Consider the following 18,264-nt stretch of genomic DNA (forward strand, 5'->3'; position numbering starts at 1 on the left):
AGTTACAAACAGCGAACAAAAGTCCAAGGTACAGTGTGGACATGCTAACAAAATAATTTTACCGTTAAGAGAAAGAGGTCTCATTTCCTCCGCAATACTAGACTTCATTACAAAATGATGTTTTGTTACTTTCGCAGAAGTAATTACCAACCTGAACATGATATGGTTCAAAACAGAACAGTACGAAGTCAGCTGCCCACCCCTTTTTTTCCTTTCAAATGTTTGTTGGGGAATTAGGCACTAACCAAAAAAGGGGAAAAAAATCTAAATCTTTTAGTCCATCTCTACTATACTGACTTCCTAAGATACTAGAATATGCAGATTACATGTATGGTTGGTGTGAAGACTGCAACCCGCTGCCCATGTAACTCCCATAATTTGATGGAGCAGCATTGTAAGAGGATGGAGGAACCCTGTCATCTTGGGGATAGAAGTATGATCTTTGATCATTAGCTTGCTGAATATAAGCTGCTTGACTGGGAAGGGGATAATCGAAAGTATTTGGACCAGGACCAGGACCAGCATATGGATACCTTTCCACCGTGTAAGCTGCCCTCTCACTAAAAACAGGTGGAGCCTGCCTGCCAGCAGCTGCACCTCCAGACGCAGACCCTCGGAATCCATGGAATCCTCCATTGGCACGTTGCTTCTTTGGTTGTTGATATTTTCCAGCTTCTCCCATCCTCTTCTTATCAGCCTTTGACTTCTCAAGTTGAGCAACCCTTTTCTGAAGTGGATCAAGTGCATAGTCTGCTTCAAGTTTGTACTCTTCAACACACCTTATAACAGCCTTCAGTGCTGCAAGTTCTTGTGCATTTGCATCACCCTGTGTATGCACATAAAAGTTCCTGTGAAGTACTAAACAAAAAAAGAAGTGCAAAGATTTTGCTTGATTATGACAAATAATACCAGTCCTCCACCAGCTCCTCCCATGTTCCCACCCTTCCCTTGCGAGTTTCTTCTCAAGTCCTTCAGGTATGTTTTTAAGAGGGGAACAGGTGGGAATCTTTCAGTAAGCTCAAAGGCATGGACAAAATGTACAGCATCAATTTGTCTCCCACCATTGACCAATACTTCAATGACACCTGCAAAGAATACAGCTCAGTGAAATCCACATCAATAACAAATCCTTCTAATGTGGCAATCCCTTCTAACGTGGTAGAATTATACCAAAAAACTGCCTGCTTGTCCATTTGATTGTTGCATACACCTACATTTTTCAAATAATTTCATATCCTAACATACCCTAAAATGGTAAAGTGAAAGGGACACCTTACGGGATAAATGGTCTGGTGGCCAGACCCCACCAGGTCAGCTAGTTAAAAGAACACCAACCTGGCATTTTGTGTGTTAACCCAAGAGAACGGCAGAGCTCAGGTGCCTGCCTGCGGCGAGCAACTGCAAGAACAAGCTTGCAGAGTTCTTCTTCATCAAACTCCGAAGCAATCCTAAAAGTTGCGAGGAGCTTCAAGAATGCTTCTGCTTCCAATGAATTTCCATTGGCAGCATCAATGCCTGCACCAGCCAACTTAGGCTTCCACTCATCAGCAATTGCCTTGGCTTGCTGCTTGGTTTCAGGGTTCAGAAGGTGATCAGCACCTGGGTCAGCCCTTGCCAATAAGGCAGCCATGGCTTCCAAAAACATAAGACAGGATCGGCGCATGCCCTGAAGGGCAGCATCCTTCTTGTCCCCTTGTTGGGTGGTTTGATCAGAAGGGTAGAACCCCTCAAGTGAATCCAGCACCAATCGGGCTGGTTCCATTGCACTTTCCAGTGCAACAGAAAGTTCCTCACGGATGGCAGATAAATTTTTTCGATTCTCCATAGTGAAATTCAGAAGCCCTTTTGCATCCATCTGCTCGCAAAATTGCGTAAGCTCTGCACGAGGCTTAACCTCGACAGGTATGCCTTCAACATTTTCCCCAGTTTTACGAGGGGATTTCTCCTCTGAAGCAGTAAGAAGTTCATTTGTGTCACCAAGAGAGCTGCTTACCTTGGTTTCATTGTTGTCCACATCATCCACAGGCTCTGAGGTTGTGGGCTGGTATTTCGCTCGTGCCTCTGCAATGGCAGCAACAGCTGCATCTTTTACCTCCTGGATCTGATCTAACAAATCCTGCTCTTTAGCAGCAACAGCTGCCTCCCTCTCGGCAATCACTGACTGCATTTCAGTTTCTTGCGCATCAAATTCCTTTTCCCTGGCTTCTAGCTCTTCAGATTTCTTCTTGACCATTGTCTCAAGGTTGCCGAAGTGCTCTTCAATTTCCAGCCACTGAACATTGTTTTCAGAAGCACCCTTGAAAGCTTCCAGATCACGAAATGCCCTGCCAAGTTGTTCTATCAGAGAGGATGCTGAATCAATGCTCACAACTTGTTCAGCAACAGCCATAGCTATGCAAAGTGCTGGGACTTCACTGCAAGAGAAATGCTACAAAGGGCAATAAACAATTAAAAACACATGCTATTAGTACTGAGTGAGCATGCACTCAAATATATCTTTAGGCATTAAAGCAAACAAGAAAAAGCAGTTATTAGAACATAGAAATCTATGTCTTCAATAGCATCAATGCTGAATAAATAAGCCACCATCTAAATATGGTTTAACCACTACTTCAAACGTAGACATCAAATTCAGATTCTAAAAATGGAGTCAAAACCCTAAAAACAGCAAAAATTGTGGTCCCACCATCAGTCCAGTGTCGGTTTAAAACATTGCCTCTGACCATTTTTAACATTTCCCTCATTTTTTAAAAAAAATGGTTCATCAATTGTCTACCAACTTTGAAATTCCAATGCATTCATACATTGTGGGTCATTTGTCAAACCAGCAAATTTTCCAATGATAACTAGTTCCTATTATGGGTCAATGAAGTGTCTGCATTTAAGGATATTATCATCATGGACATAAAACCTCATAAGTACTTCCAGGCTTGAAAAGAAAAAGAGAACTAGTATAATTTTATATCTATTGATATGCCCTTTGATGTTAACTCCTATCATTGTCCAATGCAATGCTCATCAGATATATTACCATTTAAATTGTTTACTAACTCTTTTAAAAAAAAGGGTTATGTTTAGAAACTGTTTTTTGATTTAAAAAAACATGATTGACAAATTTTTTAAAGGAATCAGGTTTTTTAAAAAAAATTCTAAAAACAATTTTTTTTTAAAGAAAAATTGAGATGTTTCTATAGAATATTCTAAAAAATAATTGAAAATATCGAAATTTATGAATTTTTTCATTGTAGATAAGTGCACAATACCTTCACAAAGAAAAAGAAGGAGAAAATTGTTTCCATATTTGAGTTTTCAAATATATATTTTTTTATAGATAAAGAAAACGAATATTATAAAGAGTAACACCAAAAAAGTGCCCCAAACAAATTTTTTTTTTTTAAAAAAAAACAATTGAAATTTATTTTAAAGAATAGTTTTCAAAAGCTATTTTTTGACAACCATTTTTTAAATATTGCCAAACAGTTCCTAGATTTTTTTTATAAATTTTGTTGTCACATAACAAGTTAAACATAGAGGAGCATGACAACTTATCAAGAACCTAGCAACTAAATGGAGGGATTGATGTTTTTGGTGTGTAACAGCTAATGGTTGCAACCAAAGAACCTTTGATAGGGTGCAACACACTAACCAAGCTCTTAAGGACTCTCTTGTTTCTAATTTACACATGTGATCTCATGGATATTGGCGGATTTATCCTCTTGTATACATGTGTGTGTGTGTGTGTGTATTCTTATTTTCCAATCAAAAGGAAAATGAAAGATCTGTTTTGCTACTATATGCTCTGATTGCATCTCAAAAGAAGCAAGGAGAAGGCGAAAGGAAAAGTAAAAGGGAAGAGTGAAAAAAATAAATGGATAAAGAAAGTAAATACAAAATTTTCTTTTGTTTGATTACACACAAAAAATTATGGAAAAAGGTAAATATTAAAAAAGGAAAAACAAAACAAAAAAAAAATTTATCATTTTTATTGTTTAAAAATCAAAGAAATGAGATTTGATAAATAAGAAAAGTAGATTCAAATACACCACCTCCATACTTTTTATATAATTATCTCATGATTGTAATGGCTGTTACAATAGCTATAACTTCTAATTCTTAAAAAAATCAATATTTTCAAAGTAAACCACTAAAATAATGACACAGCACCAAATCAGTAGTCAACAATATCATCCAGTCAGCAGAAATTTAAATCTCTTGTATAATTACAAACTAATTGATTTCTATATTTCCAAAAACATAACATTCTTTTATTTCTACAGGCCAGGGAAACTGGCCTCTTTTTATAGGCAAAACAAATAGAAATAGAATGCACTTAACAAGAGGCCACAAAACTGGCTCTTTTGGATGAAATGCAGATGAGAGTGAAGGTGATACTGTCAGAAACATTTGGAGACTGCTGAAATGGTTGATGGTTTTAAAGATGTTGCGGGACAGAGGGAGACTGAATACATGTCCCTCCAACCCCAATAAAAATTCTCCTCGTTCTTTTCTCCAACTCTCTTTTCACCAGTAAGTGAAATGTTTGCGTCTTCACCATTTTTCATCCAATAATTGTTACTCCTTTCTTTCTTTGCTATATTTTCTTTCTGTAAATTTTCCAATGTCAACAAAAAATGGGAAAGTAATCTTACACTTTCTCCATTCTATGCCCTCAAGAATGAGAAAAATGTAATCAAATGCTTGTAACCAACTTAATTTCGCAAGTATTTTTCTTTCCTTTTGTTTTCTAACCCTCCAATAACCAAGAGGATGAAAAGAGATGACACCAAGTTTCCAAATCTAAATGTCCTATTTCTTCAAGACCAGTCACCAACTGTGAAAAAAACCAAAGATGTCGCTCTTTCTTTTAAGTATTACCAATCCAAAAACACAACCATGCACTGATTAAACCCAATGCATCAAGATCCTGTATCACGCATATACTAATATACACCATAAAATGAAAATCCACTCTCACGAGTTTCTTGCATTCCACACAATGATACAAGATTCAAGCCAATGCCTCAAAATTTAGTCCACCACAGTAACATTCTTTCCAAACAAACTACATGGGAATCTATTCCCATTGCCACACTATAATCTCTATTTTATTTATTACTACTATCAGGCGAGTAGGCAAGTTAGGGCACGCCCCATTTTCTACTTATGAAATTACTTGATTAACAAAGGGTTTACTACTATGTCCAATCCTATGTGAGCTCACGCACATGCTGCGGGATCGTCTAGCTACCATTTTAGTCATTTTGTATTGAAATAAGCAGGAAAAAAAAAGCATTCATGGAACGGAACCAGAAGCCAGCATAAGTAGCATCTCTCTATCGGACACATAAAATTCGATTAACCACTTTCCTATAATTCGCATTATCAACACAGGAAAAAAATCAACATCTTGAATTCAACAACACCGACACAATTGAAGTAATACAAAAACCATATATTCAAGTACATAGCCCTCTTTTTTTTCTACTAAAAACCATTAGAACGATAACAAAATAACACCGAACAACGAACGCGCCTAGGGTTCCACGGAAAAAGAGAAGAAAAAATGAAAGAAAAAAAAAACAATAATAATAATAATAGAGAAAATGGCGTACCTCGAGCAATGGAATGAAAAGAACAAGAAACCTATATCAGGATTGGGAGAAACCTCGAATGAGGAGAGGTGAACTGGATTTCTGAAAACCTAACGCCGGTTGCGAGAGCCTAGCGAGCTTTCCAGAGAGTGTTACTGTAGGAAGTACGAACCCTAAGGGCGCGTTTTGTTTCTTTGTCTGGGAAATTAAGTGAATAAACATGAATTGTTGGAATCATTTATAGACACTAGCTTTGGTATATAATCTCTCGTTGGGGCGAGGGACCAAGTTCTGGGCCAAACCTGTGGGCTGTTTGGGTTTGGACTATGAGCTGGATGGTTTTCGGCCAAGCCCAATGGTCCCTTAGCTTTGGCCCAATTAGAATTGCATTCTCATATTTCCCTACATGTATATTTAAAAAAAATATTTTTGTTTGAGAATTGTTTCTAAAAACCAATTTTGTAGTATTAAAAATAGAAAATTGTTTTCAAAACTGGAAAGCAATTTTGGTAATTTTTGACACAAAAACTGTTTTATGAAAACTTATTATAAAAATATAGGTCTTATTTGGCAATTGTTTTTAAAAACAGTTCTAAAAAATAGTTTTTAAGTATAATCTCTGAAAATTTTTATTTAATGTTTTGTAGAACAAATGTTTATTTGCATCTTGAAATGTTTTTAACTTATTTTGAATGTTTTTAAATATATTTTAAAAAAACTTTTATATGTAGTGTTGTATTTTTAATAATTTTTTGTATTTATATAATTATTATTTTTTAAATAGTTATCAGAAAATAAGTTAAAATGATTAAAAATAACTAAAAAATATTCTCTTAAAATAGTTTATTTTCTGTTTTCTAGTTATCAAACATTTTTTTTTTTGCTCTAAAGAACAAAAAATTATTTTCGAAAATAGTTACCAAACAAGACCATGATGTTTTTGAAAACATATTTTAATTGTTTTTAGTTATTTTCACTTATTTTTTAAATGTTATTTTTAAAAATATTGTACAAATATGGAGAATAATTGAAAATAATATAAAATTTATTTTTAATAAATATTTTAAAACATAGAAAACATAAGAGAACTTTTTTTAAAGGTATAAGTTTTTTTTTTTTTTGGTAATTATTCGTAATAAATATTTAAATTCCCAAATATATTTTTGTTCTAAAAAAACATAAGAAAACTGTTTTTGACACTGATCTCAAAAACTACTTTTGAGAATTATTTTTGAAAACATTTTCAAAGTATTCACTCCAAAATGTTGCCTTTGATGATTGTACATTATTTATTGTCCAAATGGCATATTTTGGTAACACTTAAAAAATAATGTGAGAAGAGGATTTATTTGTCCAAATAACATGTTTTTTAGAAACATTTTGGGCCTATTTAGCCACATTTTGGAACACAATAATCAAAAAACTATTTTTTAAAAATAATTTTTAACTTTTTTCAAGAACAAAATTTCATTTGATTAAAATATAAAAACAATTTTCTCAACTAACTTGCCCTTCACAACATAAGAACTACCAAAATATTTTCCTTAATTTCAATATTTTCTTAAAATACTTTTAAAAAACACCCAAAAACACTTCAAACTTGTCACTTGTTCAGTTGTTCTCAAAACAAATTCTTAAAAAACTGCTTTTGATTAAAAAATTGTTAAAAACATATTTTGTCATTCTCTTGGAAAGGGTAACATACTTGTTACTAGTTACTGTAGATGTTCTCTTGTTAGGGTTACATACTTCTTGTGGGGAACCCAGCTCATACTAATAATAATAACAATTATTATTATTATTATTAAATAAATAAATAAATAACAAATCAGACTGTGCTTGAGTTTCAAGAAATGCAGCTGCAGCATAATGCCAGTGGATATTTGAAAAGGAATCTAGAAATGAAGTATGTTCAGCTTGGCTTCTTTCAGTCCTCTGTACACAATGAGAAAAATAATAAACATGTTCTATTATACAAAGCAAAGAACTCCTTGGAGTTGTTTCATAAGGCAGACATGAACTATAATGGCATGGCCCCTGTTTAATATTCTTCTGTGCACAACTGATCTCAAGAAGTATGTGAGAAAGGTTGAAGGACATGACTATCGAAAAAAGACAAGGACAAGAAAGAAAAAAGAACTGGGTAGATGCAGTTTTTTTGAAAGGCTTTCTGTGATTGCTGCAGTTAATAAATATGGATCACTTTTAAATACTCTGCAGTTAACATGGGCTTGGGAGGAGATTGATCAGTCAGCTCCCTGTGTTTGATAACCTCTTTGATGGTAGAAAGGGGAGCCAAGGATAAAAGTTAACAGCCCGGAAAACAAGATAAATAATAAATGCAACGTATGCAGCTGTGAAAGTGCATATGAAAAAGCCAATCAACAGACCATTCACTTCTGAAGAGAAAAAATCCACCAAAAGATACCCGTTGATTATTATCACCAGGGCAGCCACAAGCCATGCCACCACCTATGAAAAAAAAACAAAGAAAAGAATGGTTAACCCACAAAATCATCATTCACTTATTCTCAGTGGCTTTTTTAATTAAGAGGAGCATGGTCTAAGCACACTATATAAAGCAAATCATAAAAGAATCAATTTAGTTAAGTAGTTGTACTTCAGTTCATGAGAAACAGGAAAGTGCTAGCAAAACCAAGGAGAATGACATAACACGATAAACACCTATTCCTTCTCAAACAGACTGAGGAAGATTCTTAAACCTTTATAATAACAAAAACCAGAGGAATAAGATCAATTATTATTAGGCAAGCATGAACCTTGGAAAACTACTGCCCAACCAGTTCACTAAGCTTGGTGTTGCATCAGATGCAAAATGAATTAATAAATGTCTATCTGTAGTCTGGCTGAGGCTACATTGCCGGACAAAGTCATGTAGTTATGCCCAAGTATCTGATATGGAGGAATAAGATATTCAACTTGCAACATCAAGGAGTCCACCCACTTTACACCTTATGAGTTCTAAACAAAACACAATTGGTACTTGACCATACAAATTATTCTGCAAACTAGTCTATTCAGATTTTCCATCCTCACTTCAGAACAAACAAAGAGGGTCCAACTTCCTTCTGTATGATGATAATAGCACTCTGTACTGTTCTGCACCACAACCCTGCACTAAAATTTTTTGTTTTATCTGTTTGATAGATTTCATCATCTCTATGGATCTAGATCGAGCGGAACGGCAAAAAAGGATTCATGTAGGTTCAAGGTATTGTTGTGTTGGGTGGCAGCGGTTTCACAATCTCAGTATAAATTAGCATAAGCAAATACTAGCATGCAACAAGCAGAGAACCAAGCTATAAACATTCTCATAAAATTCATCAATAAATTTATTAACTCTCATAAACTTGAACATCAATAAGGTACATTTCTATTAAAATATCCTCACTGTTCTCCTAATCCATGCCACTACATAAACTCAAAGACTATCACTAGTGCTGGTGTGCATAAACAGACACATGACCAAAAATGGGATCTCAATGCAAAACATGATTCCCTCTAGTTAATTATTTAATCAGTTTCTATGAGAAGTTTTAATGAAAATGAGCGTATGATGTTACAAGAGTCAGGGCTGATGATGTCATTGATGATAATATCATGTTGTTTGTAGGTTAAACACTACAACATCTACACGCATTAATTTTGGCTTAATAAGGTATTGGATGTCTAAGGGCAAACTAAGAGATATCTACTGTGGGTCATTAAATCAAGGAAAATCTAAGATCACAATTATTTCAAGGGCAGAATGGCAATTGAGACTATGTTACATCAATCATCGATAAAGTTAATGGATTTCAAAAAAATTATCACCCAGGTTCAGAATAAAAGAGAGAACAAGATACCTTGAGAACTGGGCCAATTTTGAAAGTCCCCATGATCTGCTCCTTGGACACCAAACAAAGAAGGGGAATAAGTGCAAATGGGATCTGAATAGACTGAAGCACATTAAGCCACTCATTCATAACATCTAAAGTGTCCTCAGAGGTATCAAAAACAAGAGCAACTATCATAGTGGGCACAATGGCACAGCTTCGCGTGATCAATGCCCTAATCCATTTCTTCAAACGCAGATTTAGAAAACCTCCCATGATAAACTGCCCTGCATAGGTGCCTGTAATTGTGCTACTCTGACCAGCTGCTAGTAACCCAATACCCCATATATATAGAATTGGGAAAAACCCCCCTCCATACTTCTCTTGAAGATACTGGCCCGCATTTACAAGCCCGATATTATTGGCTTGTTCCGTACCATAAAACCCCTTTGCAAACACAGTTGTAACAAATAGATTGATAATGAAGGACAATATGAGGGCAACAGTGGACTCAATGGAGTAGTAATTGAGGGCTTCTTGAACCCGGCCTTTCTTGCTGTGGTCAATCTCCCTTGACTGAACCAGGGCAGAATGCAAGAATACATTGTGAGGCATGATTATGCAACCCACAACTCCCACAGCTTGCTTTATCGTCTTGGAGCTAAGTTTTGGAATCAAAATACCTACAAAGAGAATCCAATTTGACCATGTTTAAATGCAGAGAGGCAAAATGAAGGATCAAAAGGAGGGAATATTGAAAAAAAAAAATAGGTAAATAGAATATATCGATTTCAATAGAGAAAAGTTCTGACCAAGAAGAAGTTCTACGCCACTGGGCTTTGCTTCACCAAACATCCATGCAAATGAGATTGCCATTGTCGCAATGAGGAATGCGAAAACTGCTTCCAATTTCCTCACACCATAGTTCTCAAGAAATAGGAAGATAAAGCTGTAACAAGAAAAGAAAAAAATTATTATCCGATGACTTCATTTAGTTGATGAGAAAGTTGAGCAACATAAACAAACATGGAAATGGTTTTTGTGTTGATCAGAAAGAAGAGGAGGTTGTTTTTGTTCTTTCTGAACCCAATGGTAATTATAAATCAAAATCAAAATCAAAACGAAATCAAACTTTGAATTTCTCTCCTTTCCTGAAAATTTTCTCAGCAACCAATGAAAGAACGCCCAACTTCGAACATCACCCAGAACTGTAAAAACTAACTCAAATGTGTTAAGAAACTCATGAAAGGTAATGGAATCACTCATACCAACTCAACAAAATCCAATTCCAGTAAAACTTAACACGAATTTGATCAGTTTTAACCATTGAAAAATTTCATGTACGCTCAAATTGAGAAACTCCAGAACCCCAAGATCAAAATTTTCTCCAAGAAGAACATTATATTCCCGCAAAATCTAAAAACAATTCTCCAAATTAAAAAGAAAAAACAGAAATTTCAAAACCTGTTGAAAGAACGCTGAAATGAAAACAATTAAAATAAAAAATTTAGAGAACAGCCATGTTGAAGAAAACAAGAGGGAAAGTAAAAGAATACCAATCAAACGCGGTAATGATAACGCCAGACCAAAGAGGCAAAACTCCATTGCTAAGAATCTTAATAGCAATAGCGCTCCCGATAACTTCCTGAATATCAGCCCCAATCAAAGCCAGCTCCGCCATGACCCACAGCACCATCCTCGCCCATTTCGGATACTCATCTCTGCACAGCTCCGCCAAGTGCCTCCCTGTCGCCACTCCGAGCCTCGCCGCCAGCAGCTGCACCAAAAGCCCCATCGCCGTGGCCCACAAGAGCAACCACAGCAACGAGTACCCGGCGATGGCGCCGGCCTGCAGATCCCCCTCCAGGTTCCCGGGATCGAGGAAGGCGATACTCATCAAGAACCCAGGCCCCGTAAACAGCCACAACTTCTTCCATGAAAACGGAGGCGCCCTCGACCAGTCTCCGCCGTCACCGTCCTCGATCCCCACGATCACAACCTTTTCACTCGAATCATACGCTGTCTCGTCTAGTATATCCTCCTCCGAATCGTGAGCTCTACTCAGTAACGGTCTCTCGGATTCCTCGCTCTCTTCTCGAGGAGGCATGATGGCGGCTCCGGTGAGACAGAGTCTATCGCAGTTTATGGTCCCCCACAAAGTCTCTTTTGCTTAGGCTTCCACTCCTCCGAAGAAGAATGGTTGGTGCTCTTTTATATCGTTAATCCTCTAAAAACGAGAAGTACCAGCCACCAGTCTTCACTTTCATCTTCGCCATATTTTTTTTCCTCTCTCTCCTTTCCTTTCTGATTTTTATTAATTATTAATAAATAAATAAATAAATATTTCTCATATTCCATTCATGTAATTGGAATTATTTTATATCGTAATTAATAAAAAAATATTATTGATAAGGTTGAAGCATCATGTGCTTATCTCGTGAGTCGTGAGTAGCACTTTGTCATTTTGGTAATAAATTAGGTTGTCCTGTTCATCCCCTTCTTGCCCTTTCTACTTTAAATTATTTTTGCATTTTATCCTTTATGAGTAAGGAAATAGATACATGCTTTACTCTTCCTTTTTCCTTTTCCTTGTATTTTTCGTTCTATATGGCGTGATATATTATTAGAGTCCTCGATGGACCCCTTCGTCTTGAAACTTCTGGTTTAAGCCAAACACTCTAAAGAAATAATCCAAACTTTTATTGAATTTATAAAAGAAAATCGGTCGGTCCAAGCAAGGAGCCGGTGATTTAATAATTTTCTACCAATGATTAAAAAAATGATTTATAATGTGTTTATACACGTCATATTTTTTATTTTTTTTAAAAAATAGAAATTATTTTAACATTTTCTAAAAACAAAAGAGTTCTGTATCCGACATTTAAATAAAGCAAAATAAATAAATTTACAATTCACCTCATCATTTCTTAAATACATGGAATCTGAGGTGTTCACTTTGAGAAGGTTGCGGGTGCCAAGTAGACGAGGGAAAGATGTTGGAACTTGGCAGAGAGCTATTCATAAGGGAAAGCGCGAGGAAGGTGGATTCTTGGACCCCCAATCGTGCGTGCTGGGAACGAGTAAGCGCGTGGCTTTACTGTGGATGGCGGACGGGAGCACGGGTTTCTGTGTTGCCCTTTTACGACAAACCATACCCGTAATTCTCTGCCTCGTTTTTATACAACAGTCCTGCCTCTCCCACCTCTCACATAGGCACGTGTACAACACGCTCCTGGGATTGGATAATTTTAATATAAATTTCGGAAATGTCGTACATTCTTGCGTCACCGGATTTTGAAATTAAGAAGGTATAAGCTGAAGGATTTTGAAATGTCATACATGTTTTTATTAATTGTCTTGAATATTAAGAAATTAAGTTTATGATTGATTTTTTGGAAAATATGAGAAATAATATATATATGTATATAAAGAGAATAAAGAAAAATATTAGAAGGAATAAATAAAAATAAAAATAAAATTAATAAATTATATTTATATATATCTTTAAACTCATTTTACTTTTTTTTTCATATATTTTTTTTTCCTTTCTTCGACCTTTTAATTTTGCATGAATCTAACTATTTTAATTTTATGTAATTTCAATGGTAAATGAATTACCATAAATTACAAAAATTTTAATTAAGAAAAAAATCGAATATGATTGAAATAGATTCTATTTTTTCTATTGTCTCCTAAAAAACATTAGATTTAAAATTTTATTATGAATAATTTACTAAAAAATTTTAAAATTAATAAATAAGTTCAAAAAATTCCATAATAGCAAGAAAATTCTATCACATGTAAATGCTACCAATGTTTTTTCCATTTAACCTGAGGTTTTTCTAATTAAGTTTTGATAATTATAAAATAAATATGAAGTTTATTAACGATTAAAATTAATCAAAGTTTCAAGTTTTATTGAAATTTTTCAAAAAAAAAGCTCAAAATATGGCTTGAAAAGATTCAAATGTCTTAAATACTCAAAAGGTCTATGAACAATTATAAGATGAATTTCATAATTGTACTTACATCAAATTATTTTTTCATGCACCTTTAATACATTTATTCATATTTTTATTTTATTAGAAAATGACCTTAACTTGTTAATAATGGGTGAATACACAATCCACCTCAAAACCTCAAGCTAAATTACTCTAAAAATACTTTATAAATTTTTTTAAATGAAATGCTCAAGCTTTTGGAAGATTAGGACCGAAAAATGAAGCTTTTTTGGTTGTTTTAAGCTCAATAGTTAATGATGCCTTGAATCGATTAGTTCAAGTAGTTAGACTTAAAAATTTATCTATTTCAAAACCTTGGTATTGCTTGTAAAATATTTGGTTTTCCTAATCAAGGGTTGACTAGATCTTAAAAGGTATAAATAGTTACTTATTGTATATTAAATACGCCAATAACTAGTTAACTGATCGAATAGAAGCTTACTAATTAAACAATCATCATGCATTTATTGAAAAAATAATATTTGTATTAACTTGTTATTTATTATTTTCTCTCTTTCAAAACTCTGCTAAAAGTATGTAAATCTCTCACTTGCAAATTTTTTATAAACACCCTCTTGATTTCATACTAACTATTCATTTGTATGAAGCCTAACTTCTATGATTGAGTGTATTAAAATCCATTTTTCCTTGTTAAAAGTTAAGGGGTTAAAACTTCAAGTTGATGTTCAACTAAAAAAGAGTATGAATCCAATTATATAAAATTGAAAGTTTGGTTTGAAGTCCTATTTAGTAGAATTTTCACTCGAAAAAAGGGGCATAATCGAGATTGTCGAACTCCTATAAAGTATTTGCAGATATATTTTCTTTACTATTTACTTATTTGCATTTATTGTTATTTGTTTATCGTTTTAATTGAAACTTTTTGAAAAGTTTTTAATCACCCGATTCACCTCATCTTTAAGTGTTTTCCTCTAATTAATTAGCATTGTTTCACAAATTTGAATTAAAATTTCAAATTTTAATATCTTAACTCACAATAAAATTAAAATAAACAATCATCAATTCTACTAAGTTTTTAATTGGAACTCTAAAACATAATTTATTGTCATCTAAATATCAATTACAACCAAAAACTCTAATTAATTTAAAAAAAATAAAAAGTTAGAATTCAATGTTCTTTTCCAAATTAAAAATTTGAAAATCAATAAATCAATCTCGATAATAAAACATTAATTTCAATTACAAACCCATCAATTTAAAGATATATCACATACAAAGGAGTAAGTAATTAATGAAACTTAGTTTTTTTTAATATTGTTAAGAACTCTTAAACACCATCCTCTCTCCAATTTTGGAACTATCGTGTAATTAACGTTATAAAATTTTTATTATTAGAATAAATCTCATATTTTGGATAGTTGAAAACACGTTAAATTAATATTTTTTTTGTATTGATTTGGCCTTTTTAAAATACGATTCATTTCTTTTATATTAAATTTATCTTTTTGAAAGGATGAGTTTTTTTTAAGAGATGGGTTTTACTTGAAATAAAAAAACATGATAATTTTAGAATTATTTTTTAAATATATAATTCTTTGAACAATATTAAAAAAAGTTTTTTTTATTAAAAGGATCAAATTATCCCTATTTTGTAAATCTAACCCTCAACTATTTTTTAACCTTAAAGAATTATCTATTTTGACAAATATATCCCGATAAAAATAAGTCTTTTTAAAATATGCATGTAAATAATTAATATGTTGAAGGGTATTTATGTAAAAAATGAAAAAAAGTTAGATTTACAAATACGACATCGTTTCATCCTTCTAATCAATTATTTCTTTAAAAAATTACTCCTACGGCATCCAGTGAAAAGTGCAACCCACGCTCTATGAAGAGGGCAGTTGCAACTGGGCAGAAGTGGAGATTCCCTGGGCATAAAGGAGTGGCTGATTGCTACTCAAAGGAAAAGAATGGTTTTGGTACTTTACGAGTCTAGTAGCCGCACAGTCATATTAATATTTATTTATTTATTTATGCCTGAATGTCGACATTCCCCTCGCTTAGAATAGCAACAGGATCTGTGGGGTTGCGTGGTCCATGCCGCATCAATCCAACATTCACGCAATATCAAAACTGTATTGTCAGTTACGCAACCTGGTTGCTCTGTCAGTTGCGGAAACGAATCAGAGTCTAGAGTGAGAAAGGGGGCCGAAGGTCAAGTGGATGTCGCCATTTTCGTTCTGGATTCGGCTCTCTCTCCCTTCTTGGTCGTCTTTAATATTTATGCTATGGAATTGGATTTTCTATTTAATTCCAATCTACCATTGGGGATGTTGGCACGTGATCGGAGATTTTGTCCCATGTGATGTTCATATCTTATGAATTTTTTATAACTTTATGCATGTGTTCCTTTCATTGTAACTTTATTCTCAACTCCTCTTGTTGATTAAGTGTTAAGTATTTATAGAAACCAAAATAGGGATAGTAAAACTCTAGAGCTCGTTTCACCATCTGATTTAATAATAATTTTTTTATTTTAAAAAATAAAAAATAATTTTTAAAAACAAATTTCAAATAATAGCGTCAAATGACCCTTATTTTCTTCCTTCTTTTATATGATGCTTCCCGCTTCATAAATTATAATTTATCAAAAAATATTAAAATCTTCTTACAAATATAATTTGAGTGCACGTGTTACAACATCGAGCAATTTTAATTAAAAGAAAGATATCGAATCATTATAAATTTATATCAATTATTAGTAATATTTCAGATAAAATTGTTAAAGTTATTCATTCAATCTCCTTACACATCGTTTTTTTTTTTTAAGAAAAAAAATTATTTCACATGTGAATGCTTGGTTGTCAACCCAAAACTTTAAATCTTTTTTTTTTTTCCTCCCTTCCCTCTACTTCTTTACAAATTAGAAGAAAAAAAATGAGAAAGAATGAAGATCATAAAGAAAAGAATAGGGAAGGGAAAAAAAAACGAGATGAAGTTAGAGTTTTGAACGATGGATAAAAAGGGTTCAAGAAGAGAGTATTTTGATGATTTTATATGTAAAACTTATTAAAGAAAATGAGTGTAGAAAATTTAATTGGATGCATTTAAAGCTTCTCTTTATCATCAAAGTCTTTGTATTATTTTACAAAATTGCACAAGGTGACAAAAAATCCATTCCCGAAAGGAAATTAAAGAAAAATGAAATGGAAGCTGCTTCCACTATTTTCTTCACAAAAATGACAAATTTTATAAATGTTTTTTTTGTTTTTTAGGAAAAAAAAAAAAATTAATCAGACCGAACATTATGATGCCCATGACCCACCGAAAATAAAATATTGAGGTCGCTTTACACATTCACACAGATTGCAGTTGTGCCATGGGAATGGAATAAAATTCCAATATTCTCGAGCAAAATGAACATGTAGGACAACATTGAGTCACCATCCTTACTCCTTAATCAAATATCAAATCTCCCCCAAACCCATGCTGGTTCGGCAAGCCTTATGGATCATAGTCTAGTCGGGAAATCTGCTTTTAGGTGGTGGGCCACGACGTCAATGGTGGCCAGTGCTAGATCATTATGAAGATAAATACAAGTCCATCCATGTCCTGTCTTCGTTTCAGTTGCGTGCCTTTCTCATGCTTCCTTTTACTTTCTTTCCCACTTACCTGTCCAGCCACTTGGACATTTAGGAATCGATAGCGAGTGGAGCGCAACAAGTCAAAATTTGATAAAGCTGAAGGGACGTTCTGAATTGTGGTCGAACCAGCTGGTGACGCTTTGTTCATGCAATTGTCCGGGCTTTGTTAAATATCATCGTCCTTGATAAAGCAATTGATTTAGAGTTTGTTTTTGCACTATTTTTTAAAAACACTTCAAATATAAAAAAACGTTTTTAAAAAATTAAATAATAATAAAAATTTAAAAATATTTTTAATTTTTACCTGAATGATAATTTTTTTTAAAAAAATATTTATAAAAACACTTTAAATAAAAACAGAAAGAGTATTAAATACATTTTTGCATTATCATGTTTTATTTATTTATTTGATTTCTATTCAAATAAAGAGGATTATTATTATTATTAGCCTAATATGTTTCCATTAATAGAATTTTTAAGAAATAATTTTATGGAGAATCTATAATATTTGTATATAGTTCAGAAACTGGTGTTAAAATTATTTAAAAAACGAGATAAATAATCGAAAAGTGATTTTGGGAAGCAATGTGAATTAAAAAAAATTCTAATTATAAAGTTTTTATTCCAAATGCTTTTTGTGATTTTTTTTTTAAAGAAAATTGATTTTAACAAAATTTCTTATCAAGTGCTTTTGTATGAAGTACTACAAGTAATTTTATAATTTTTAAAAAATATTTTTAAAATTTTATCAAATGTTTTATGTTTCTTTAAAAATATTTTATCAAATGAACTCTAAAAACATGTTTGATAATGATTTTAGGAAGCATTTCTACCCCTTTTAATGTTTGAAAGATAAAATATTTTAAGTGCTAAAAAAGTTAGAAACACTTCTTAAAATCACTATTAAATGATCTCTAAAGAGTGAATTTGATAGTAATTTTAGAAAGTGTTTCTGGGCTTTATAACACTTTGGAAATTTTCATCATTCGAGTATTATAAAGTCCAAAAACACTTCTTATAATTATTACCAAACGCAATCTAAGAGTATATTTGAGAGTAATCGTAGAAAACGTTTATAATATTTTTAATATTTGAATGATGAAAATTTTTAAATATTAAAAATATTTTTTAAAATCACTATCAAACGAGATCTAAGTGTCAGTCAAAAAATCAATTTAAGTAATATAAAGTGTTGTAAAGCAAAAAAGAAAAAAAAATCATTTTAAAT

At 32.9% G+C, this 18,264-nt stretch overlaps 2 protein-coding genes across 2 annotated transcripts; both read right to left on the reverse strand.

The window, feature by feature from the left end:
* Nucleotides 1-56: 56 nt before the first annotated feature.
* LOC100262895 (FRIGIDA-like protein 3) lies at nucleotides 57-5,819 on the reverse strand. Its single transcript, XM_002283886.5, has 4 exons — nucleotides 5,613-5,819; nucleotides 1,336-2,428; nucleotides 910-1,085; nucleotides 57-826 (listed from the first exon to the last, which is right to left on the reverse strand). Exons 2-4 carry the CDS (start codon nucleotides 2,387-2,389, stop codon nucleotides 323-325), a joined length of 1,734 nt encoding a protein of 577 aa, XP_002283922.2. The 5' UTR covers nucleotides 2,390-2,428; nucleotides 5,613-5,819; the 3' UTR covers nucleotides 57-322.
* Nucleotides 5,820-7,487: 1,668 nt separating this feature from the next.
* LOC100268041 (metal transporter Nramp3.2) lies at nucleotides 7,488-11,868 on the reverse strand. The gene is made up of 4 exons (XM_002283866.5): nucleotides 10,984-11,868; nucleotides 10,240-10,376; nucleotides 9,458-10,110; nucleotides 7,488-8,063 (listed from the first exon to the last, which is right to left on the reverse strand). Exons 1-4 carry the CDS (start codon nucleotides 11,532-11,534, stop codon nucleotides 7,842-7,844), a joined length of 1,563 nt encoding a protein of 520 aa, XP_002283902.1. The 5' UTR covers nucleotides 11,535-11,868; the 3' UTR covers nucleotides 7,488-7,841.
* Between the last annotated feature and the right edge of the window lie 6,396 nt (nucleotides 11,869-18,264).

Source organism: Vitis vinifera, chromosome 7 (assembly GCF_030704535.1).
Source record: "Vitis vinifera cultivar Pinot Noir 40024 chromosome 7, ASM3070453v1".
Taxonomy (NCBI): domain Eukaryota; kingdom Viridiplantae; phylum Streptophyta; class Magnoliopsida; order Vitales; family Vitaceae; genus Vitis; species Vitis vinifera.

Bases quoted from the DNA above. Each gene is read 5' to 3' on its own strand.
- LOC100262895 (XM_002283886.5), bottom strand. From the start codon at position 2,389: ATGGCTGTTGCTGAACAAGTTGTGAGCATTGATTCAGCATCCTCTCTG. The intron at 1,086-1,335 runs GTTGGTGTTCTT...TATTCTTTGCAG, and splicing joins GTTAACACACAAAATGCCAG to GTGTCATTGAAGTATTGGTC. The intron at 827-909 runs GTATTATTTGTC...GTGCATACACAG, and splicing joins GAGGAGCTGGTGGAGGACTG to GGTGATGCAAATGCACAAGA.
- LOC100268041 (XM_002283866.5), bottom strand. From the start codon at position 11,534: ATGCCTCCTCGAGAAGAGAGCGAGGAATCCGAGAGACCGTTACTGAGT. The intron at 10,377-10,983 runs GTATTCTTTTAC...TTCTTGTTACAG, and splicing joins ATCATTACCGCGTTTGATTG to CTTTATCTTCCTATTTCTTG. The intron at 10,111-10,239 runs GTCAGAACTTTT...TTCTCTTTGTAG, and splicing joins TGGCGTAGAACTTCTTCTTG to GTATTTTGATTCCAAAACTT.